General features: G+C 47.9%; 1 protein-coding gene across 1 annotated transcript in view; it reads left to right on the top strand.

Annotated features, from left to right (window-relative positions):
* The window catches only part of TENM4 (teneurin transmembrane protein 4), a 233,189-nt gene that overhangs the window by 129,686 nt on the left and 77,449 nt on the right, over positions 1-26,054 (top strand). Inside the window, exon 12 of the mRNA XM_049640560.1 lies at positions 6,907-7,123. Coding sequence (XP_049496517.1) covers positions 6,907-7,123 — 217 coding nt within the window. The remainder of the gene's footprint in view (positions 1-6,906; positions 7,124-26,054) is intronic.

The following is a 26,054-nucleotide window of genomic DNA, read 5'->3' as shown; positions in this document are numbered from 1 at the left end:
TGGGTGTTTAAAAAAGAAGAAGCCAGAATATAAAATCCACTGGATTCTAAAACAACCAGACCCTTTGGATGAAGGATTTGTAAGCAGCTTCAAGGTGTGATAAGCCCTTCAGGTACTGTCGGCCCCATGAAAACGATCATGGATTGCAATACAGATCACTAATAGATGCCACCTGGAAGGAGAAGTTTCAGGAAAACAGAGAACAAAGCTCTCTGCCCTCCTTCCTCCTCCCCATTTCCCATTGCTAGAATGGAGAGCTCACATAAGGCCATAGCATTTGGAAACCCTTCAGACTATCTCTAAACCACATTTCTTGTGATAAGAGACAAGAGAGAAATTGACCTTTAAAAATCTTGTGTTCCAAGGGGCAGATAGAGATTTTGCAAGCCTTTTCAAAGAAGGCACAGAATTTATTATAGCAAATGACAAAACCTTCTTCCAGATGTGTACAGAGAGGGAGGCATATTCCACCCCCCACGCCCAGGGCCTCCCTGGAAGCCGCTGTGCGGCCAGACTACAGACAACCGCGAGATGAGGCTGGCTGCTGGGTTGTGGAGCTGGGGCAGGAGTTAAGTCCACAGAGAGATAGAGGGACTTGTTATACAGGGTCCACAAGTGTAAGGAACGTGCAAACAACTGTGATGCAAACAGTTTGCTAGTTCGTGGATTTCCCGGACCCACTCTCAGCTCTGTTCTCCTTTTGGCTTGTTCACGTCCACCCCTCTAGTCCTAGTTTAAGCATTCTGTCTTCCAGGAAATATGCCAGCCCTCAGCCCAAGCTGGGTTCCCACCTCCAGGCTTCCCTAGCCCCATCTCGACCTTCTTTCCCAGTGCTCTTTGGTCCCTGGCTGACCCAGAACACCGACTCCTGCAGAGGCATGACCGTTTTCTCCCTGTTTGTCCAGTGCCTGGTGCAGGGCCTGCCCCCATGCCTCCTTTCTAAGGAGAGGAATGAACTCCTACTGGGGGGACTGGCTTCCACCACACCCACGGCCCTCAATGGGCCTGCCAACGTGATTGAGCTGTTTGATTCAGAGTCCTCATATAATCATTCATTCGTTTGTTCATTCATTCAACAAATGTGATGCTCCCTGTGTGCAAGGCTCTGTGCTATGCATTTGGGATAGAGAAGTAAACAAGTCAGTTCCTGCCCTCTGTGGAAGGACCAGAATGTCCAAAGCATGGATAAAGATGTAGACTATAGGATAGTGCCGAACAGCTGGATTTGGAGAAAGATAAGAAACCCAATTCCCAGCCCTGCCACACCTCACCAGCAGTAGGACCCTGAGTAACTCATTTAACCTGAGCCCCACGGTCCTCCCTGGTAAAGAGAAGAAGGCTAGCTGAGCCACCAACTTCAAAAGGACCCTCAGGCACACCTTTCACTTTCTGTGGAAGTTTCTGTAGGCCAGCCACCAGGGGAGATGGGCCTGCTGCATAGAAAGGCCAGGAGGTGGCTGTCCTGCAGGTTAGACCCCAGAGGCTGCCCCATCTACCCTCTGTCTAACCGAGGAGGACACCGACATCAGATGGGGGGATGAGTCACCCAAGGGCCCACCACTCACTGGCAGCAGTTAAGATCACAAAATGAGCAGAAAGCCGCTGCCGCTCAGGATGGTGACTGATGGCAGAGGACCTCACCCAGCCCTGGGCTGCAGCACATGTCTGCGGAGGGGACTCCAGGGACCAGCCACAGGCGTGGGGAGGACACTAGAACCTCAGCGAATGACTCACTTACTCTTTACAACCCAGGAAACCTTCAGCAATCCCGAGGGACTGCTACAGCTTATTATCCTGGTTCCATATGAATAAATGACATTTCAGACCTAGGAAGGGAAGTGCCAGAGGTCTCACCCCAGAAAGTGACAGAGCCAGGGAAGGAACTGGCTCTTTGGGACTGGTTTATTTTTTCTCTCCTGTTCCCTACTCCCCAGTTCTCAAGGTCACTTGACACCCACCAGCAGGGGACGCACTGCGGAGGGGGCTGGAGGAAACAGCGTAGCCCTCATCCTCAAGTGGGTAGCACTTAGATGGAAATATTGGCAAAAGGCAGCGAGCACTCAGTGGACCATGCAGCATTTTAGCCCTGGAGGGCTTCAAGTTCAAGGTCACATGTACTTGCACTGCTTTGGGATGTTCATTTAGTACGCCCAGAGACCTGCATTTTTTTTTCCTGGTTTTTTCCTCCCTCCCTCCCTCCCTCCCTCTTTTATATCTTTCTTTTTAATCTCTAGTCTGACTTTTTTCTGGATACTTCCTTCCCTCTTTCCTTTGCCCTCTAGTCCCTCCGGAGGCATTGCTGCCCTCCAATCTCCAGGAGCCCAAATGGCGTCTAACATTTCCTTTTGCCCCCTTTACTTTCACCGTGTACGCAGAGAGAAGAGGGAAAAAAGATATTTCTGGAGAAAAAAATGTTCTTTCCCAAAAGGTAATATTTAAAGTTCAAGAGGGTTTTACTGAAACTTTTAAGGAAACAGAAAAATACTATTTTTCTGGTTTTTTTTTTTTTTTCTGTTTGCCATAAGGAGGGTCTCTCAGTGGGAATAGCATACAAATGAAACATGGACATTATATAAGCCAGCCAACTTCTGTATAATATACAATTAAGTAAACTATGAAGTCCTTGGAAAATGTAAATGTTTCCAAACTAGCCAAACCGGAGAATCATGAAAACTATACATTGATGTGTTTCTAGTCTACCCCCAAATTTACTTTGCTGTCCCCAAAGCATGCTTTTTCCTCTTAACATGACTCTTCTAAAATCTGTCATCTATGCCTAAGAAAACAAAAGTGTGGAAGAGTCTATCTCCCTCCGGGGTAGCCACATGCACTGTATCAGGCTGCCATATGCTGTGTTTGAAGATGGGGGCGGGGGTGGGGGGGTGCCTGATTGGCTCAGTCAGTTAAAGGTCCAATTCTGGATTTTAGCTCAGGTTATGATCTCATGGTTCTGTTCGTGGGGTCAAGCCCAGTGTTGGGGCTCCATATGGGCCTACTTGGGATTCTCTCTCCCTCTCTCTCTCCCCCCTCCTCTGTTCACACATACACATGCTGTCTCTTGCTCTCTTTCGCTCTCAAATAAACTTAAAAAAAGAAAATAGAGAGGTTTGCACGAAAGCTCACCTTGTAAACTGAGCCTTTGATAAGAATTTTGTGGGCCCCAGTCATTTTTGAAATAGGTGCTTCATTTAACAAGATGATCGTCTCTATTAGCAAAGGTTTAGGCCACGTTTACTGCTCTGCAAATATTTGCTAAGTGAATAGTTGGGAAGGCGTCGGCAGACAGAACTCTTGGCCTGGCGTCTGTCCATCCTGTGAAGCGTACAGTGAGCAATTGCACAGTCCCAGGTCCCTCACGAGAGCCCTGTTTGTGTGCCGTGGCTCCGTTTCAGAGAAGCCCGATCTTCAAGCCCCTTGGGTCTCTGCTTCCCTAACTTGAAGGTGCGTCTCTTAGGTCATCTTTGTCTCCTCAGTTCTTCACAGCCAGGCTGCAGCCAGAAAGGGCTGCCCTGAAGTGTGCGATGGAGTGGGGACCCAGGACAGGCCTGTTACGGGGCTAGCCGTCCAAGGAAGCACCCAGCCAAGGAGCTAACAGTGACTCTTATTTAGCAAGCACGTCCTTAGGTGCTGGTCGTCATGCTAAGTGCTCCACACCCATGATCTCACCCACTCCCCTCAGCGTCCGTGAGGTAGGTCTGACTGTGCCTCTTACACACGGGCCCAGCTGAAGCTCGGGGCCCTTGCTGAGACTTTCATTTCCAGCAGAATGGCCACCTGGATCATCGCAAAGACCCTCTGATCACGAGAAACAACAATTTGTTTTTAAAAGGGAAAGGAAAAAGGAGTATGGGGATGCCAGAAGCAAGGATGAAGCGGGAAGCTAGTGCAGGAGGCACAGGGCTACTGGAAGGAGCTCGATGTCTGGGGAAGGAGACAGAGAAAATCAAAATTGCAGAGCAAGGGTTGGGGGGCGAGTGCTGTGACCGGAGGTCGCCCTGGGAGCCGGAAGGGCACGGAAGAGTGCCATTTCAGCAAGACTCGTAAATTCATGTTTTCCACTTACGAAAAAATAGTTCCCAAAAGTTTCAACCTTTCATACTTAGAAAGAACTGGGCTCGGATTCCAAGACAGCTTCTCTGACCACATGACCTTGACCAACTTACTCTAGTACTTTGAGCCTCCGATTCCTTCTCTGTAAAATGAGCGTGATGGTGACAACAGTGGCTACTTCACAGAGCTGGAGAGATTCGAGGACACGTCCTTTGAAAGCATTCATTGCCAAGCATTTAGCACAACGTCCATGATCATCATCGTTGAATATAATATAAATAATAAGAATAGTAATTCCTGGCTAACCTTCCCCCAGGACTAGAGAACAGAAAGCAGTTCTTCCAGGGCACCACAGAGCAGAGTGTTTATAAAGAGGTAAAAGACTGGCTTCCAGGGTCTGCTCTCTCCGGTAAACAAGAGCAGGCAATAGCTAATAAAATTTCAAATTAGCCATGACTTTTCACAGCCCTTCAATTGTGCTGGCTGATTTAATGGTCAGCGTCCCTGCTCGCTGGGATTGAATAATGGAGCATTTCTGCAGAGTTATGGATGCAGCAGCTGAATCTGTCATGCTAACATCAATAGCAGAATGCAAATAACCCTCAGCTTGGGCTGTAATTATGTGTTTAAGCGACGTCTGACAGGGCCAGCGTGGGAATGTGTGATGGAGGAGATGCAAGAGAAGACAGGTGCTTTGCGAGGCAGTTAGCGGGTGTATCTGGGAGCTGGGACAGGAGCCACAAGTTAGGACCCAGGACAGCGCTGGGGTGAGGGGAGCCCTTTCCTCCACATCTCAGGATGAATCTGGCAGGTGAGCAAAGAACAAATGGCCCTTCGCTTTGATGAGCCGTGTCGTAGACTCAGGGACAGCAAGGGGAACAAGCCCTTAGCAAGCACTTACTGTTTATGGGGTACTCTGCTAGATTTGGGGACATATACTATGTTTTCTATTTATGTAACAAACACTTATGTGGCACTTTTACAATCCCCTTATGAGACATGTGCAAAACAGAGGCCAGAGAGTTTAAGTAACATGCCCAAGGCCACACAGTGCTAAGTTTCAGAGCCAAGATTTGGCCCCAGACAGTCTGGGCCCTGAAATCCAGGCACTTTGCAGTGTGGTGCCCTCAAGGAAGTTATAAAGTCTTGGATACCATGCAAAAGTGGGTGAGAAAGACAAGGGATTTTTGTCCCTAATTGACTAAGGGGGAAAACTGGATTTCAGGCAGGTCAGGGAGCTTGCCCGAGGCCGCAATACCTCTGAGGCTGGGAAGGGGGCCTAGGGGTGCCGCGTGGGGCACCAAATCTGGCCAGTGCAAATGCAGTGCTCTGCTGGGCAGCACCTCTGTCGTAAACCCAGGGAGACAGAAGCGAGGGAGGTATGTCAGTGATGAGGAGACTGGGGCTCGGAGAGTAAGTGCAGGAATTCATCCAGGGGCGTTCTTAGCCACAGTTCTGGGACTTGAACTTCAGCCTTGGCCTCATGATCCATCCACCATACCGCACTGTTTAATTGGATTGAATGAAGCGGGTGGTTTCCTGGCTTTTATGGACACTGTCATTTGGTTTCATCCCCTGCTTCATTTGTTAATCCATTCCATTCTCTTTGGTTTATTTATTTAACAGCCATGTTTGAATACTTGTACTAAGTGCTGGGGACACAACAGAGATAACCAGAGCAGGATCTGTGTCCCCATGGCGGTGGGGAAGCTTGTCCAAAGTCACACAGCTAATAAAGCAAGAGAGGCAGAATTTGAACCCAGAGGAATGCAAGTCCTTAGACTGTTTTCTGCCCACAAAGCATACAGACTGTCACCCTGGGCTTTCCCTGTCCCCCACTTGGTGCAGTGTCCTCTAATCCCTGAGTTTGTTATTCTTTGTAAGCTACGCTGTTGGGTGCCTGTAAAAGCACATATGTGACCAAAAATCTGTGATCTGATTGGATTTCTTTCTTTGTACTTTGGGAAGCTGGAAGCCGTAATACAATTTCCAGTCCTGAAGAAATTCGTCCATGTGGCAAAGACATTCCCTGCTAGTAGCCCCTCGGTCAGAGACCTGAAGCCAACAGGCAAATGCAGGGACTCCCTCCCGCAGAAAGCAGAGCTGGGTCTCCCTGTATTTACATGGCAGCCGGCAGAGATGCAGGGAATCACAGCGCCTCTTCCTCACCCGCAAAGCTAGTTAGTTTAAGCAAATACCTCTTAAATACCTCTCAAAACCATCTGCTTATCTCCACCTCCACTGTTCACTGCTCTGGTCTCAGCAACCACTACCTTTGCTCTGTGCAACCTCAGAGATGCCCTCGCCACTATGGAACCCCCAGCTTCCGCTCTAGGCCAACTGCAGTCCCTTCTCCCTGTTACAGGGACGGTTCTTTCAGAGATGCAGATCAGATGATGTCACCCCTGCTTTAAACCTTCCAGTAGCTCCCACCGTCCACCGGGGGTGAAATGCAAACTGCCTGAGCCGGTCCGAGTCCCCGGCGCCTCTGCTTGGCCAGCATCAACGGCCCCCTTCCTGTGCTCGCCCCTCACCTTCTGAGCTGAGTGTAGCAGCTCAGACGTTCAGTATGTTCTCTCACCTCTGGGCCCTCATGTAATTCCTTCAAATTTAAAGAAACAACAACAAAGAAACGCATGTCACACTGTACTCTTGCTTGTCCATCTCTCCTGTTAGGCTAGTGGGAGCAGATCTGAAGTGCCTGGATCCCCTTGGTCCCCAGCAAAGGCCTTGGCTTATGTCAGGCACTTAAAGTTTTCCAGCAAGTGGCAAATAGAGAAGCACGTGAAGGCACTGTGGACAAACGTGGCTGGTGGGACGTAGCACTATCAAGTTCATGCTCTGTCTCCCCTGCAGATGGCTTGATGGACTGCATGGACCCCGACTGCTGCCTCCAGCCCCTCTGTCACGTCAACCCGCTGTGCCTGGGCTCCCCCGACCCTCTGGACATCATCCAGGAGACACAGGCCCCCGTGTCCCAGCAGAACCTGCACTCCTTCTACGACCGCATCAGGTTCCTCGTGGGCAGGGACAGCACACACATCATTCCGGGAGAGAACCCCTTTGACGGAGGGTGAGTCCGCTGGGCCTCAGATCCAGCCATGACTGTCTGCGGGAGAACTGAATCGCCTCGAGGGCCATGTTTGGGGTGGGTGGGAGGTGGGAGGAAGCCAGAAGGGTTCTTGATGGAATGTCAGGGGAAGCAGAGAAGCAGCCTCAGGTACCCACATTTAGAAAACTGCTATCCCAGGCATTTGGAATTTTAATGAGCAAAGTTTTGTTGTTCCCGCTGGGTGATAGATGGAGGGAGTGAGAAATCAAAGGTCCAAAGGGAATCTTGGATCAATACTCTCTTTGCAGTCAGCTATTACTGATTCTGCAGGCTCCAGACGAGCGGAAACCCTTTAACGCTGTTCAGCCTCAGAGCTGCCCTCCAGAAGGCTGTGGGGGTGGGGGCGCCCCCACTGGCATCTCAGGCCATCTGCCCATGCATTCCTTCACAGGTGTTCAGTTGTGTCCCCTACTGGACAGTTTTTTGCTGCAGTCCACTCTGTGCCAGATCCCGTGCTGGAATCACAGAGGTGAATAGAGCACAGTCCCTGTTCATTGGTCGCTTACAGTCCACTAAGGGGAAGAAAAGAGCCCCGGTGTGATAGGCCAGAAAGAAATGTGCCCCCAGGGTACTCTGGGAACACAGAGGAGATACTCCTGGGTGGGGGGAAACCACGACTTAAGAACTGAGTCTTAAAGATGAGAAATGGTTCTCTTGGCCAGGGAAGGAAGGGTGTTCCAGGGAGAGGGAACAGCTGTGCAGAGACCAGGGGCCTGAAAAGGCACAGGAGCCAGCATAAGATAGCTCTCTGTTCTCTGCTCCCCAGACCAGCGTCTGTGAATGAGACATAGTATCCAAGAAGGAGCTACTTATAATAATTTCTTTTGACCATCTTCCAATATAGGGACATCTCTTTCTCTAGGAGTCAGCACAGTTCAATTCAGCAGTTACATAGTGTGTCCCTTCTATGTCCGTGACTTCCATGCCAGAGAGTTCCAGCCCTGCAGGGACAATGGGCTGTAATGAAGGGTAGGAAGGTTGAAGACCATCCTCAAGTTCTGTTTCAAGGGGGAGATCAGCAGTTGGGGTGCCTGGCTAGCTCAGTTGGTTCGGCATCCGACTCTTGATTGCAGCTCAGGTCAAGACCTCATAGTTTGTGAGTTTGAGCCGAATTGGGCTCTGTGCTAACAGTGTGCCTCCTTGAGATTTTCTCTCTCTCTCCCTCTCTCTCTGCCCCTCCTCTGCTCTCTATCTCTCTTTCTCAAAATAAATAAATAAACTTTGAAAAATTAATAATGAAAGGGGAAATCAGCAGGCCTTAGTCATCAGTTGGGCCTGAGGAATGCAGGAAAAAGAAGTCACTTACTCAGAGGCCTCAGGAGATAGATGGTGGTGCCTTCTCCAGGCTGGGGACCTGAGAGCAGCAGGAAGGTTGGGAGCAAGGTGATGACCTCCATCCTGAGCACGCTAAGGGCAAGGAAGGGACACACCTCAGTAGGACCCCCAAGGCACGTTCATAGTTCATAAGCAGTTCTGGAGCTCACACGGACGTTAGAGTTATCGATCTGGGAGCCAGCAACAAGCAGGAGTCGAGACCAGGAGCGCACAGCAGTCTGCTCCAGGAGAATGTGTGAGGGGAGAAGAGCAGGGACTAAGAAGGAATGAGGGGAAGCCACCCTGGGAGGTGGCGGTATCATCCCCAGTGTGTAACTGGGAACGCAAGGAGAAGGCCTCTCTACCGGGACGGGAAAGAGCCCTGGCTCTGGGCTTCACGCCACAGGCCCAGGGGGTCGGCGGTGGGGGTGGGGTCCAGGGCATGGCCTCCCACTGCCCCAGCCCCCTCCCCACAAGGACAGGATGGGGAAGGTGAGGTGGGGGGAAACACTCCGAGCCAGCGGAAGAGGCATCACAGGAGTGGGTAAAAGCATTCAAAGTGTAACCTTGTTAGAGATGAAAATGCTTGCTGTTCCAACAAGTCTGTCATCTTACCCACAGAATATTGAGAGCCTCAGAGGTCAGATAACCTTCCCAAATTCACAGGCTGGTCAAGTGACAGAGCCAGGAGCTGAGCTAGAGAGAGGAGAAACCTACTCGTTGATCTTGGTCAGAAACGCTGCTTTTGTCCCTGGGTAGGAAGCTTCCCGCTCTTTTATTCAGTTGCATGACTTTGTCTGTGTGCTTGTGGGCCTTCCCGTGGCAAGCGTTCTTTTAATCAACCGGAGATTTGAAGATTATTCCTACCAAGGGGAATAGTCCTTGCTCAGCCTTTCTTTAGCCGACCCATTATGGGATCTGATTAGGACTGTGGCCGCTTGGCTGCCCGTGGCTGTTGTGCCTAAGGAGTGCCCTGACCATGCCATCCTGGTCGGTGCCAGCAGGGACCATGTCCCCTGCATGTCTTCTGGTGATGCACCAAGCCTGCTGCTTACGTGCCACAGATCACGACGGGACCCGCACGGGGATTTCAGGATGTTGCCCTGGCGGGTCTGACCTGCCTGAAGGTGCCTGTCAAGCAGGGAGCTTGAGAAACCTGTACCGGGAGAAATGGACCTCCGAGCATGAGGGAAGAGTATAGGCCTCGGAGTCAGGCCAATTCGTGTTTCACACCCTGGCTCTGCCACCGCTGGATCTGTGGCTCTGGGCAAGTGACTTAATAAAACGAATATGTGAACGTCTCCCCACCCTCTAAAGTGAGTCCTCCAGGAAGGGAACACATCTTACTCATTTTAGTGCTCAGTAGATGCTCAAAACAAATACGTATACTTACTGCCTTGAACAATGAAGGAATGGAAGAAAGGAAGGAGAGAGGGAGAGATGGACGGAGGAAGGATGGGAGGATACATTATCTATTTTCCTTAATTTGGGACTGAGGATTCAGAGTCCAGGGAGGTTAAATCATCTGCTAAAAATCATATTACAGATGAGCAGCAGAGGCAGGAGAAGTCGGCTCCCAGATCATTGTTTATGGATCTGTCACCTTCAGTTAAACTACAGATGCTTTGAAGGCAGAGACCATTCATCTCTCCAAACCTGTCATACTTAGGGCAGGGCCTGGAATATGGGATTCACTCTACAAATGAATGGGTAAATAGAAGCTTCTAAATGTTACTGTGAAAATTCCTTTTAGCTAATATTTGCCACATCGTTATGTCTGTGCTCCTCGCTGGTCTAGATTCACAAGGAGCAGCTATCTATCACTACGGAGTATCTCCAGACAGATTTTTATGTAAAACAAGCCCAAGCTGGAAACATGAGGCATCAGATGCTTTTCTCGTTGGACTGCCCACAGGGTATTCCGTTTTCTTGATCTGGGCCAGCAATGTAGTGCTCATGTGCATAGTTGGGATAAAGTGAAACCTGATACTAAGTTTGGGTTGTTGCTTACTTTCCTTCCCCTCGTGTGAAGGAAGGCAGCTTGATAGAAAGTGCTAGAAAGTGCCCAGAGTTTGAATCGTGGCTTTCCCTCCCACCAGCTCTGTGTGGCCTTAGAGGAAACGATGTAACCTCTGTGCATGGGCCTCCGATTATAAGTTGGCAATAACAGTGACTATTTCGTGAATGCCATTGAAAGGGTTAACTGAAATAAAGCATCTGGCACAGAACTTGGTACTTAGGAGGTTAGTAAATGGTAGCTTTATGGCGGTGGCATGGCCTAGTGAAAGAAACACAAGCTTTGGAATCAGACAACTGGATCTAAAGTCTGTTACATCCACTTTCTAGCTGTGTGACCTTGCGAAAATTCCTTAACCTCTCTGAGCTTCAGTTTCCTCATCCGTAAGAGCCGGGTAATAATGTCTACAGAGTTGCCAGGAAAATTAAATGAATGAAAAAAAAAAAAAAACACACAAAAACAAAGTACATACAGTTGTAACCTGATACCACACAAAAAACGCCTGCTAATTCGAAGATGATGACGGTGGTGGTGGTGATGGTGTAAAAAAGAGCTTCCCGCTCCACTTTTTTAACTGGAAGTACAGCTTGATAGTGACCTGCCCTCTAGGGACGTCCAGCAGGCACCAAGAGAGGAGCGAGGTGTTGAATCCTTATTTGAGGAAGGGAAAAGGCAGCCTTGTGCCAGCCTGCTGTCAGCTGGGGTCCTTGTCAGGGAGGAATCCAGTGGCACTTCTCCAGAGAGGGGGGTTTCTGATGGGCAGGCGGCCCCGACCTGGTGGCTGTGTGCAACAGTAACAAGGCCTGGGCCTGACAGAAAACCCCACACTCTCCTGCACCCCGTATGCTGTGGCACAGCTTGTACAGTCCGCGTGCGAGTCCGTGGAACAGGCTTCACGATACAGGCTGTCACCCAGAGACCCGGCAGCATCGCTGAGCCCAGCAATGACAGGCAATCCCAGAGATGCTGCTCCTGCAGGCTGCAGCCTCCCAGCCCGGAGGCTCCTGACCCAGGGCCGAGTTAAGAGCAGGAGGTTCTCCAGAGCCACGGCTGACACGTGCGGGGTCCTTTATGTTTCTGTGCGGCACCCCTGCTGGCGTCAGAGGCCCTGGGGCAGGGGGGGGCCCTCAGGGGAGGATGAACAGCAGCGCTTCGGCAAGCGAGGGCCCCAGCCAAGCAGAGTAGGCGCTCAGCTGGGCTGGGCTCCTTGGAGGAGAGAGCACAGAGCTTGACTCAGAACTGCAGCAGAAGGACCGCCAGGAGGACTTGGAGTAAGGAAGGCCTCCTGTGGCTCTTCCGTGTCCCCAGGGCAGGTGTTTTACACGGGTTTCATGAATACAGTAGCTCTACCTGACGTTCTGCCTCTGTCGTCCTCAACTCCACGTAAGCGATAGAGATGTGAACGGCTTCAGCTGATCTAATGCGGGTCTAAAGTAGGAGGGGACAGAGCAGACAGGAGAACCGCCATCACCAGATTAGATGGCTTGAAGACCGACTTTCTTTCCCAGCCTGGAGGCCCACACCCTATCTGCTCAGTGGAGGCCCTCACCTGGAGTCACGGGGAAAATACAGTGTAGGGTGCCCTCTGCGTGGGAAGGAAGGGGCCACTCAGGTCTGTAGGTGGAAGATGGATCCCCAACTGACCGTCCATACAGGGAGGGCAGGTAACAGGACCCAGAGTGTGGAGCTTGGAGCCAGACAGTTGGAAAAAGGAGGGAAGCATGAGACGTTTCTTCCTCAGAGAACACTCAAGGCAGCTCTGTCTGTATGACACAACTTTCGATGCATCTCCTCTTGGGAGGGACAGGCTGGACATAGGGCAGACAGATCCCTTCAGCAAATAGTTGTGGATTGCCAATGCTGGACAGGTTAGCAGATTATAGGAAGAGGTTCTGACAAAAAAGAATCACTCCTGAGTTACTTGAATATCAGTTCACAGTGTGTTTGAGGACGCTGTATTGATGAGAGAAACGTGATGTCAAGCCTTTCTGGGCCCCTCTAAGTCTAATAAGTTATCAGCTCACTCAGGTGAGGAAGCTGGGTAGGGGCAGTTGCCACGAAAATCAGCTGATGGGACACACTGAGCCCAAAGAGAAAAGACTTGAGGAGTCAGGGGACTCAGAAAAAGGAGGGATGGGTGATAAGGTCATTTATCACAAAGGAGGCACAGGATCATGTGCTACAGAGAGGGTCAGACCCTATGGAGAGGGGACATGGGGCAGGCCCAGAGGGGAACAGAGGTGCCACACAACACAAGCTCTGCTTGGTAAATACTGCTCTGCGCAAGGCCTGCAAGAAAAAGATTCGCATCTATGCCCTCTTACCTTGAGGGCACGTCATGTGTCCCATACTGTGTTAGTTGTTGAACCCCTGGTGCCAAGCACAGAGGTTGGCCCAGACTAAACCACACAGATCGCAGAATGAATCAGCCAATCAGCCAGTGCTGAGTGCCTGAAGAGAAGTAGAGACAGAGCGTCCCACGAGTTCAAAAGCATGGCCATCACTCCCGCTGCACACCTCAGGGCTGCGTCTGGAAATGAATGAACAAACCAGCAGGTGAACTAATGAATGAAGCTTCCGGCACGACGTGGCCTTTAGCCTGAAACAAAGATTTTAGTGAGGATGGTTGGCCATTAAAACATTATTTATCCCACTTCAGCTCGCAACAACCCATTAGTGCATCATGAAATCAATGTAGTGAGTCGAAACTATTTTTTTAAAAAAAGTAAATTTAGACGGAAATGGGGTACAGTGGAATGGAAAATATTAGTCCAACACCGTGACGAGGATATGTATTGCACAAAACGTGGCTGTCCGTATGTATGCACGTGCGCGCTCCTGAATAAACTGCATTGCTTAGTGTTGGCTTCAGTTGAACAGGACTTAAAAATGCATTCTAGACTGAGGAACCAGCATGACTTTCTGGGATAATCAGAGAATTGAGAGAATTTTACTGTGGCTGGAGCATAATGATGGTGATACTGTTTTCTAAATCCAAAGTCAAGAGACGTTCTCTAACCTTTGAAATCAAGATGGTCTTAGGAAGTCTGGGGTATATGATCCTGGTGTATAGAGGGGGCGTGTGGGAGAAGGAAGAACATAGGGGACTGTGCAGCGAGACAGATACAGAACTGAGAAAGGTCAGCCCCTCACCTGTTCACTAGCCAGAACAGAGTTTTTCATCTCAGGACCTAAAACTGGCAATAAAGAGAAGTGAGATAACCTGGATGCCATGTAAGTCTTCAGAATTTCCTTCAGATCCTTTATAAAGACACAAAGTTTCAGGGCACCTGGGTGGCTCAGTTGGTTAAGCATCCAACTCTGATTTCCGCTCAGGTCATGATCTCACAGTTCATGAGTTCGAGCCCCACACTGGGCTCTGTGCTGACAGTGCAAAACCTGCGTGGGATTCTCTCTCTCCCTCTCTGTCTGTCCCTCCCCAGCTCATGCTTGCTCGCTCACTCTCTGTCTCTCCTTCAAAATAAATAAATATTTAAAAAGAGAAAAAGACACAAAGTTCCCAGGAATTTTGAAAGCCAGGGTTTCCAAGGGGGGAAAAAAAATAACAGGAGGGAAAAAAGATCATGTCTGCACCATAATCTTTTCTCAGCGCACTGCAGACATAAAGCGACATGCAAGGATCAGTGGCAGAGCAGTTACAGAAAAGCACTTACGTGCCACCCCACCCGCATCCCCCAGCCCCAGGCCTTCGACAGCCCTCAGCCAGCCCTCAGAGAGGCTGAGCAGTAGAGACCATCTAATGGAGCTCAAATAAACACCAGCTTCCTGACAGCTGGCTTCTGAGTGAATTTATTATTGAATTATACTCCTGCGTTTCAGAACAAGCTGAGCTGACAGACTACCCCATCAGTTTAAGGAGAGGGGGGCAGGGAGAAAGACAATGATGAATTACCCTGACGGAAGATGGAAGAAGGGAAGGATCCTGCTTCCTCCAAAATGCCAGCCATTATATATTATTCATGTTGGTTTTTAAAAAATCCCTCCCCACATTGAAATGAATGTTTATGATGATAAAGCAACTAGGTGAATTTAATTCAGGATGCAGGCAGCAACTTCTCACATCATCCTGATGAGCAGCTAACAACTCCTCCTCTGCCACTTGATCATCCCTTTATTGATTTCAAAACCGAATTACAATCTCTGTTTGCTTGGTAGCTTGAGCCGGCTCCTAGCTGTCCATCACAGGAGGCATTAGCAGAGGATGCTGTGCTTAAGGGAGAACCACTCGGGGTCTTTGGGGGGAGGGACTGCATTCAAGTCCTCGGGCAAATGAGAGCAAACGACCTTGGGCGAGCAAGGCTCCATTTCCTCATCTGTAATGTGGGGCTACCAATTCCCACCCCGCAGGTTGTTTGGAAGATTAAATGAGTTAAAACACCTGAAAGCCTGATGGCCGGCATGTAGCACACATTCAGTAATGACACCTAACGTTTACCAAGAATGTTCTGTGTGTCAGCATTGTTGGAAATGGTTTGTACATTTCCTAAGTAGTATCACCTTTACATCTCCCCCCAAACCAGATGACATAGGGACTTCATCAGCCTTCTTTTACAGATGGGAAACGGAGGCACAGAGAATTGAGCGACCTAGCCAAAGACACAGGGCTCGTAAGTGGCAGGGCCAGCAGGAAGCCAAGCCGAATGCCTCTGGAGCCTATGTGCCGAGCCTCCGTTCCCTGCCTGGTCCTTTATATTGCCATCTCGGCATCTTCAGTTCAGAAATCTGTACAGCATGATTCTGCTACAACTCTACAACCCCGGCTTGCCCTGACTTTCTATCTAATACTGTACAGCGTGATGTAAAGAGGATGTGCAAGAAGTCTGTGTGCTTCAGAGCACCAGCCTCAGAGGCAGGTAGCCGGGGCTTGCATCCCGGCCCCACCCTTTGCTAGCTGTTATGACCTTGAACAAGCCTCACTCTATGCCTCACTTTCTCCATCTGTCATATGAGGATAATAACCCATACCTCATGGGGATGTCTGAGGATTAAATGAGATGTAAAACACTTATGTGTCAGGGCAGTACGCATTCAATAAGTGTTAGTGGCCCTTGTCCACTAATAGCAAGAGTTAGCGTCAGCGTTAGCAAGGACATTAGTATCTGTATGGGTTTTAGTGTCACTGTGAAAACTGGGAGAAAAATGAGGATCTGAGCCAGAAGCCTATTAGTGTAGTTATAGAATTGATGCAAATGCCGTAGCACCAAGGCAGGTAGAGGTGAATGGACCTTGAGATCATCAGGTAGAAGAGGAAACTTTGAGGTCAGAGAAAGCTCTTGGCTCAGCAGGGTAGGAACAGGACTCTCCTGAGTCCTAAGTGAGGGCTCTCTCAAGCAGTAATTCTGGTGTTTATAAATCAGGGACTTAGGACACCCTGATAAATTTCGAGCAACGAGAAGTAAAAACATTGGAAAGCCATGCATCACATTACCAAGACTGGCCTCAATGGAGCTCTTAGGGTCAGGACTTATCAAATACCTCTGCAGTGAGTCTAACCAGCCCTCCAGTCTGATCCTGGAGGCATCAAAAGTTGGCTACAAGTGAGCCCCGCAGTGCTGGGCTGTGATGGGCTGTGATGTGGACAGAGCTGCTACCTCAGGACAGTGCTCTGGCAGAAGAGAGAGCTGTGCCCACCTGCCTCCCCCGCCTCTGCCTTCCCCTCCCCCGCCTCTGCCTCCCTCGTCCCCTCCCACCCCGACAGGACCCCGCACATCCAACCTGTAGGCCTCTAGCACCAACCCCAATCCAAAGAGAAGGCGCTGAGCAGCCCCAGCTGCTCAGTCTCAGGTCCTTCAACTGCTCTGCTATCTGACCATTGGCTTACCAGCTCTGCGATGCGGGTTTCTGCCCTGGCCCAGAATCCTAACCTCACTTTCTGTGCCCCAGTTCCTGAGACGAGCAACCCAGGACCCCTGCCACCCAAGGACTTAAGTCTTTCCTTCTCTTGCCAGGCTCCTACCCTTGCCACATCTGGTCCTGGAGCTCCATCCCTGCTCTGCTCAGGAACTTGGGCATTATTGTCTGGTAACACACAGGACATCCACATCCAGCCGCCCCTGGGAGCCACCTCATCATGGCTATGCCCCTGTCAGATCCTCCTCCCCTGTCCCTTGAATGACTGTTGACTTTAAACACCACCTGTCAGTTGCTGTATGCCTCAGACTCAGTCTGCTGAGTGGATTTTCTGCATGCCCCTTTCTGCGTCTCTGCCCAGCATTGTCCCCAACCTAGGAAGTGAGTCTAATTGTGGTCCATCCCTAGCTCCCCTTTCGGAGTGAAACAACAGAAGTCTCCCTTTTCCAGGAGAAAGCAGAACCCGTCCTGTGCTCTGACAGGAAGACAGGACACACAGTCCCTGAATGGACTTGTACACCGAGAGACTATATATGGAGTCACACTTTAGCAGAGTTGCCTCAAGTTTTTCTAACAGCACAAACCATCTCCTGAGAATTCTTAGAAGCAGGCCTCTTGATTTGAAGCACAGAGAACAGCCTTTTGGGACATGTCTCATACATTCCATGTCCCTGTCCCCACTCTTTCTAAGCAACATTCCAGGCAGGAGACTTGCTCCTCCAAAATGATCTCCACTGGCCAGCCTCTGTCAGGACTGTTTCTCCTTTGCCACAGCCAATGGATTCGTTTCTGTGACATAGAGTGTTATGAATAGTCAAGGGCTCTGTTCTCGTGTGCACCTCCGTCAGCCAGCAGAATATTCCAGAGGGCTCCTGCGGGAGATGACTCAGTCCGAAGCATCAGCATTCAGCAGTCAGGTTGCCTACAGGCTTGGGTGATCTGAGCTGCAGCCTGAAAGCTCATGCTCCCTAAGAATCTGAAGGGCTCAACAGCCACATGAAGCCAGAAGGTCACAGAATGGTGGCTTCTGGGCTCTGCAGGAGGCACAGCCTGGGGGCTTAGGAGACACTAACAGTTGCCAGACCATCTTGTCACTAGATGCCCCCAGGTGGTGTCAGGGTACTATAGCAGACCTGTCAATGTCCCAGCCTTGATGTCTGATAGAGAGGATCCCTGCCCAGCTCCAGACATCACATACCTCACCTATAAATGAGGGGCTTGGATTCAATCCCCGCAAGGAACTTTCGTAGCTGAAAAATTAAATTTCTGTTAATCTGAAGAAGATTGTGGATTTCTCCTGCTATCTCCCTAGACATATACAAAATAGTCTGAGAGAAGAAGCTTTTTCTGAATGAACTGGAGTACTTCCCTGTGATGTTTATTCCATATACCCAGCAGGTGATCTGGAAGCCTCTGGTAGAGTCTGAACCGAACCCAATTCCAAATGGAAGAACAAAAATCAGGGTACATGGGCAGAGCCTGGTGCTCGATTCTAGCTGTGGGAATGTCTGTAGGTCATGCTGGCATGACCTGGGAGGCAGCATCCCTTTTTATCCCATACTTGTTATACTTCCAGATATGACGATTTTTTTTTAAATGATGATATTCATTCCAGAATCTGAGTTCCTCAGACACGGAGATTGTGTCTCATTTATTGTTAGTTATTCAACTGCTTAGAATACGATAGAAAATAAAACAGAAACTACAGGCACTGCCCTCCTGCAGTTTCCATAAGTAAATAAGAAAATGGATAAATAAAATACTACCCAGCACTGTGTCCATCTAGTACATAGTAGGTGCTCAATTAAAGATCCAATAACTGAACCCTATTTTTATTTACCAGACCTCTGTCTGAGTTTCTCTTCCCTCAACCCATATCTATCCTTTCCTTTGGGCTAATTGAAATAACTATACTCATTTTTTTTTTTTGCCTTCATCATTTTCTTTCATTCATTCATGTGATATTCATTTATTTCTTTCCTCAACATTTACTGAATGAATCCTATATACCTAGTCCTGTGCTGGGCACTGGACTTAAAAGGTGGGAAGAACATGGTTGTTACCCTCAAAGAACTGGCAATCTAGAAAAGAAGATGAGATGTTTGAACTAGCGAATACACTTTAGTGGGATGAATATATTGTGTTTTGTTCACTAAAGCAGGGAGTGCCTTCTTTGTACTGGGGAAATAAGGAAGAGCTTCACTGAAAAGCAGACCTTCAAGGAGAGGTTAGTAGGAATGAGAAAGACATTTGAGGCAGATGAAGTAGCATAGACAAAGGCAGAGAGGCATGGAAATGCATGCCAGGACGATGATATGAGACGTAAATTTCACATGGCAGCAACACAGGATATGAGAATGGCAAAACGGGACGTAGCCTGCAGAGGCCAGCAGGGGCCAGATCCTGAAGGATGTTAAATGCCAAGCTGAAGACTGTGGGCTTTGTCTGGAGACAGTGGGATACTGCGGAAAATGACTTGTATAGCACAGAGTTGCTGGTGCTATGGTAAAAGAACAGTGATAAAGTTTGGACAGTTGGGGAGCTCAGATCTACACGGTGCCTGAAGAGAAGATCGAGTCCAATTCCCTGCCCTCCAATAAGTCAGGAACATCAAAAGTTAAGTGATTAGATCAAGTTCTATCATTTTTGGCCTAGGGTCAATGAAAGAAACCTAGGAAGAGCTTTGAAATAAGTGAAAAAGAATGAAGCACAACTAGGAGGCAACTTTTGAATATAATAATCGATAGCATATTGAAGATTATTTCATTAAAAGAAATCACAAACACACATCACTGTAACTCTAGCACAGTACCGTGGTCCCGAGATGGGTGCCCAATGTGGTCCATGAGGTACAGGGAGAAAATTAGAGTGTCTACCTGTATTGAGTTTTTACCTTCAGAAGTCATGTTTTAGTCATTGTTTGAGTCATATAGGACACTAGGTTTTCACTCATTTGCTCCCTTGGTCCCAATGTTAGTTGGTAACAAGGTGTTCTTAGAGAGACAGTGAACCTGTACTGGTTGATTCTGGTGTATTACAACATGACTTCGGTGTGTGTGTGTGTGTGTGTGTGTGTGTGTGTGTGTGTGTAAAATCTAGTTGCAAATAAACCTACACATAAAATGGTCCGGTGCCATAGAAAGATCCTTGTAGAGTAGCTGCAGATCAAGGACAGTACAGTGTGAGTACAAGCAAACAAACAAAACAAAACAAAAATGGCAGAGCTGGTACTTCTAGTATAGTCTTCTCAACTCCGCTCTCAAGTGAAAACCAATAAGGTTCATTTTCATCAGATCGAACAGAAAGGTAACCAAGATTCAAAGTTTTCAAGAATCTAAAAAATGTTAATCCAAAGACTCAGCATTATCAAGAAGACTATTTGAAATACAGGCATACCTCAGAGACATTACAGGTTCCATTCCAGATCACTGTAGTAAAGCAAATCATGCAATAAAGGAAGGCAAGTGAATTTTTCGGTTCCCAGTGCATATAAAAGTTAGGTTTAAATTCTATTATAGACTATTAAGTGTGAAATATAATTATCTCTTAAAAACAATGTACATACCTTAATTCAAAAATAACTTCATTGCTAAAGAATTCTAACCATCATCAGAGCTTTCAGTGAATCATAATTTTTTTTTTTTTTTTTTTTGCTGGTCAAGCGTCTTGCCTTGATGCTGATGGCTGCTGACTGCTCAGGGTGGTGGTTGCTGGAAGTTGGGTGGCCGAGGCAGCTTCTTAAAACAAGTCAACAATGGGGGCGCCTGGGTGGCTCAGTCGGTGGAGCATCCGACTCTTGATTTGGGCTCAGGTCATGATCCCAGGGTCATGGGATCAAGTCCTGCATCAGGTTCCACACTGGGAGTGGAACCTACTTAAGATTCTCTCTCCCTCTATCCCTCTCCCGCTTACACTCTCTCTCAAAAATAATAATGCTAATGATGACAAAAATGAAGTTTGCCACATTGATTGACTCTTGCTTTCAAGAACAATTTCTCTGTAACATGTGATGCTGTTTGACAGCATTTTACCCACAACAGAACTTCTTTCAAAACTGGAGTCCATCCTCTCACACCTGCCACCGCTTTACAAACTAAGTTTCTGTTACATTGTAAATCCTTTGTGTCGGTTCAGCAGTCTTCACAGCATCTTCACCAGGAGTGGATCCCATCTCAAGAAAACACTTTCTTTGCTCATCCATGAGAAGCCACTCCTCATCTGGTCAAGTTTTATTATGAGATTGCACTAATTCAGCTATGTCTTCAGCCTCCACCTATAATTCCAGTTCTCTTGCTCTTTCCACCACGTCGTCAGTTACTTCCTCCACTGAGGTCTTGAACCCCTCAAAGTCACCCGTAAGGGTCAGAGTCCACTTCTTCCAAATGCCTATTCATGTTGATATTTTGAGCTCATAAATCACAAATGTTCTTCAAGGCATCTAGAATGGTGAATCCTTTCCAGAAGGCTTTCAATTTACTTTGTCCAGACCCACTAGAGGAATTTCTATCTATGGCAGCTATAGCCTTATGATATGTATTTCTTAAAATAATAAGACTTGAGGGGCGCCTGGGTGGCTCAGTCGGTTAAGCGGCTGACTTCGGCTCAGGTCATGATCTCACAGTCCGTGAGTTCGAGCCCTGCGTCGGGCTCTGTGCTGACAGCTCAGAGCCTGGAGCCCGTTTCAGATTCTGTGTCTCCCTCTCTCTCTGACCCTCCCCTGTTCATGCTCTGTCTCTCCCTGTCTCAAAAATAAATAAACGTTAAAAAAAAATTAAAAAAAAATAATAATAATAAGACTTGAAAATCAAAATGACTCCTTGGTCCACGGGCTGCAGGATGGATGTTGCGTTAGCGGGCATGAAAACAACATTTATCTCGTACATCTCCATCAACGCTCTCAGGTGACCAGATGCATTGTCAGTGAACAGAAATATTTTGAAAGGAATCTGTTTTTCTGGGCAGTAGGTCCAAACAGGAGGGTTTAAAATATTCAATAACCATGTTTTAAACAGAGTGCTGTCTTCCAGGCTTTGATGTCCCATTTATGGAGCACAGGCAGAGGAGATTCTTAAGGGCCCTAGGATTCTCAGAGTGGTAAGTCAGCACTGGTTTCCACTTCAAGCCACCCGCTGCCTTAGCCCCTAACAAGAGAATCAGCCTGTTCTTTGAAGCTTTGAAGCCAGGCGCTGACTTCTCCACTCCAGCTATGGAAGTCCTAGATGGCATCTTCTTTCAATGGACGGCTGTTTCATCTCCATTGCAAATCTGTTGAGTGTAGCCACCTTCATGAGTTATCCTAGCTAGATCTTCTGGATAACTTGCTGCAGCTTCTCTATCAGCACTTGCTGCCTCGCCTTGCACTTTCGTGTTACAGAGACAGCTTCTTTCCCTAAATCTCATGAACCAATCCCTGCTAGCTTCCACCTTTTCTTCTGCAGCTTCCTCACCCTCTCGCAGCCTTCAGAGAATTGAAGAGAGTTAGAGCCTTGCTCTGGAGGATTTGGCTTTGGCTCAAGAGACTGTTGTAGCTGGTTTGATCTTCTATCCAGACTACTCACACTTTCTCCATACCAGCAATAAGGCTGTTTTGCTTTCTTATCATCGTGTGTTCACTGGAGGAGCACTTTTAATTTCCTTCACGAACTTTTCCTTTGCATTCACAACTTGGCTAACTATTGCATGAGTCCTAGCTCTCAGCCTACCTCAGCTTTTGTAACGTGCCTTCCTTACTAAGCTTAATCGTTTCTAGTTTTTGGTTTAAAATGCTGGAACACTTAGGAGCCATTTTATGGTTATGAGCTGGCCTAATTCCAATATTGTCGTGTCTCAGTGAATAGAGAAGCCTGAGTAAAGGGAGAAAGACAGGAGAGCAGCTGGTGGAGCAGTCAGAACATACCCAGCGTTTATCCATTAAGCTCACCATCTTACATGGGCATGGTTCATGGTGCCCCGAAACAATTATAGTAGTAATATCAAAGTTCACTGATCACAGATCGCTATAACAAATAAGATAATAATGGAAAAGTTCGACATGTTGCAAGAATTACCAAAATGTGACACAGAGACATGAAGTAAACACATGCTGTTGGAAAAATGGCGCCAATAAACTTGCTTGTTACAAGGTTGCCACAAACCTTCAGTTTGTAAAAATGCAGCATCCGTGAAGCACAATGAAAGGAAGTGTGCCTGTGTGCATTTTTATCCATTAAACCTTGCACTAACTGCATATGATTAGTATTAGCTAATGACGGCTGCACATGTGTATAATTTGTTAATAAATATAAAGACATCCAAAAAGCCTGCTCAAAAATGTTTACAAAAAGGTGTATACTCAAAAAGAGCCTTAAGAGCCCTTCTCTGGTGATGTGAACTCTGATTTTTTGAGGCAGCTAAAACAAATTGAGAGTCTCGATTCCTTGGGTGTATATGTGTGCCAGACAGTAAGTAGTTTGAGAGGTGAAGTGACTTTCCCAGAGTTCTCATGGATAATAAATGATGAGTCCTTAGACTTTCTTTTCTCACCTTCCCAGTGAGAAGTTTAAAAGTTTAGGAGAAAGGTCTCTTCTAACACATTATGACCAGTGGGTTCCCAAGAATTTGTTTATAGGTGGAAGATGTCAGGCTAGAAAAGCTAGTGAAGGAAACTGAGGCAGAGCCCTGAGATGGAAAGGCAGAAAGAGAGGCCAGCACAACAGCTAGTGTGTCCAGGCTGGAAGGAGGGTCTTGGAGGCTACAGTGTGGATAAGGTCAGGCTTGGACAGAAACCCCCTTGCTGGGGTGGTTTGACAGCCCCATGAAGTGGGTTTCTCATTTGGGCCCAAGTAAGGTTCTTACAAGATGTTGAATAAAGTCTAGGAGATGCTGGGAAGATCGCCAGTCAATCAGCAAGAGCTAGCAGACAACGGTTTAAGGGTTCTTACAGGTCAGGCATATAAGTCTGTCTAAAGTATGTAATACAGAGGAGTGATTTTCATAAACGAGTGGCACGGAGTATCAAATACTTTAAATCAGAGAAGAGCTAAAGTTACCTTTTGCCACCTAGATCCCAAGTGATTATTCTGTTCTCCTGAATACCAGTTTCCTTAGCTGTTCTCATTTAATAACTAAAAAGTTAAAGCTGCAGCTTTTCTCCCTTCATCTTCCTTTATCTGCATGCATAATAGGCATTGAATAACAAATCTGACTTAATTTCCGGCATTCATTTTTTGTGTCTCTTTTTTTTTTTAAGTTTTCGAAAAAGAGGTACAGATAGGAGGCTATAGACTCAAGGTAGTAACACTGCAAGTTGAGATGGTGTGGATCCTCCAGGGGACGGAACCCAGCCTTGGGATGCAGTTTGGGCTGATCAGCTAAAAAGGACCAGCCCCTCCAGCCCTCGGTTCCTTGGCCATATCCCCATCAAGGTCAAGTAGCTCTGAGTTCCCAGGCGTCACCCCCACCCCCTTCAGTGACAGAAACACATCAGTTCTTTATTCGTTCAATGAATAATTTATCAAGAGCTTACTCTGTGCTACGCATTCAGATTCCAGGGCAAATACCAGTTTTAGTGGAGGCTCTCTTTTGCCCACTTAGACATGAACATCAGTTATGCCCAATGCTAAGAATATAGCGGTGAAGGAGATGTGGCCCCTGTCTTCAAGGAGCTCATGGGTCTGCCCGGGAGGAAGATTGCCCCAGTGGTTTTACGGAAGTAGGCCAGAGGGGTGGGAGTGTGGGGTACCACTCGATGAATGCAGGTGGGTTTCAGGTGAACAGGATAGGTAGAAGTTTCCATAGAGAGCGAACAGTTCAGAGGTAAGTATCAGGATTGTATGAACTCCATGAAGATTCTAAAGCTAGGGATGATAGGGCTACTTGAGCTTGAATGGGTAGCACTATATTAAAACCATTATACATATTTTTTAAAGATAATTTATTGTCAACTTAGCTAGCATAGAGGGTAGACAGTGTGCTCTTGACTTCAGGGGTAGTAGATTCCCGTGATTTTCGCTTACGTACAACACCCAGTGCCTATCCCAAGTGCCCTCCTCAGTGCCTATCACCCATTTTCCCCTCTCCTCCACACCCTCCCCCCCATCAACCCTCAGTTTGTTCTCTGTATTTAAGAGTCTCTTATGGCCTGCCTCCCTCTCTGCTTGAAACTACTTTTTCCCCTTCCCTTCCTCCATGGTCTCTGTTAAGTTTCTCATTCTTTTTTTTTTTTTTTTTTTAATTTTTTTTTTAACCTTTATTTATTTTTGAGACAGAGAGAGACAGAGCATGAATGGGGGAGGGGCAGAGAGAGAAGGAGACACAGAATCAGAAGCAGGCTCCAGGCTCTGAGCCATCAGCCCAGAGCCCGACGCGGGGCTCGAACTCACAGACCGCGAGATCGTGACCTGAGCTGAAGTCGGACGCTTAACCGACTGAGCCACCCAGGCGCCCCTGTTAAGTTTCTCATTCTTAAACATGCATTGGATTCTATTTGACATCAGGATGGGAAAAACTTCAGCTACTTGGGCCGCTGAGAATGGAGGTCCAGAGAGGTCAGATGATTCTCCAAAGTCCTATATTTAGTTACCAGAGTCAGAAGTAGGAACCCACTCCCTGCCCAGGGCGCTTCCCAGCCCATCCCCTACCCCCCCCCCTCCTTGACTGACAGTTGAGGTTAGCTTCTTATTTGCTTGATTTTGTTTCGAGGTGTTTCTGTCTCTCCAACAGTTTCCCCTCTTGACTCCCAACCTGGCTGCTGTACTCAGGAAGCAGTCAGGCAGATCTTCCTCCTCACTGGTGTCAGCAAGGGCACCTCAGTCAGGCCCTGAGCGTGATTGGACTAATGCCAGCTCATTTGATGCGCACCCCCACCCCCTTGGCCTGGCACGAGCGCTCCTTCCTGGCAGAGTTCACTCAACCTAATTGCCTGTTTTGTGCCCCAGCTGCCTGACATATGCCAAACCCATGTGTTGATTCACTTATGTCAGAGACAGCTACACTCGAGCATTTCAGGTTGGCTCTGGTGAGCTCCAGCAAGCAACCGGGGATAGTAATTCCCGCATTTAAAACCCCCTCATCTAACACAGTACACAGTGCCTAGCTTATTAAGTAGGTGCCCCGGTTTTCTAACTAGAGTGAATTTTAGTGGCTGCAGGTACCTAAAATAGTAGTAAGAGTAAAGATCTGGAAGTCAGAAGTCCTAGCTTTGAGTGTCCACTCAGCCAGTTTTTTTGCTCTATGACCTTGAGCAAGTCATTCCTTTCTGAGCTTCAAGTACTTGATCATTTCTCCCCTAATAGACACTCGGGGAGCAATGTCCGTGCTTGCTCTAGCCCCAGGGGATGTGGTCAGAGCCCTCCTCTGACTCGCATGCAAGCATGTAAGACAGCTATGTAAATGTGAATGATAGAATTCTGTGACTGTCACGGTCATGGAGAGATCCTTGGAAGTATCTAGGGGAGCCTAGAGGAAGAGGTGATTAGTTGTGCCAGGAAGACTTGGTATCAATCTCACTGAGGTGATGACAGCTTAGATGGGACCCTGAGGACAAGGAGAAAATAATACCCCAAAACTCTGTTATGCCCAGATAGTGACCAAAGGAAAGCAAAACCTGTCAAATATAGGACTGGTGAGAGGAGGGCCATATGAAGCAGCCAGAAAGCCAAGTTTGTGATAGTGATTTGCACCCCATGTTACTGACTTCTTGCCAAGGTGTGG

Source organism: Panthera uncia, chromosome D1 (genome assembly GCF_023721935.1).
Source record: "Panthera uncia isolate 11264 chromosome D1, Puncia_PCG_1.0, whole genome shotgun sequence".
Lineage (NCBI taxonomy): Eukaryota > Metazoa > Chordata > Mammalia > Carnivora > Felidae > Panthera > Panthera uncia.
Note: the sequence above shows the minus strand (reverse complement) of the source record. Positions and strands in the feature narration are given on the sequence as shown.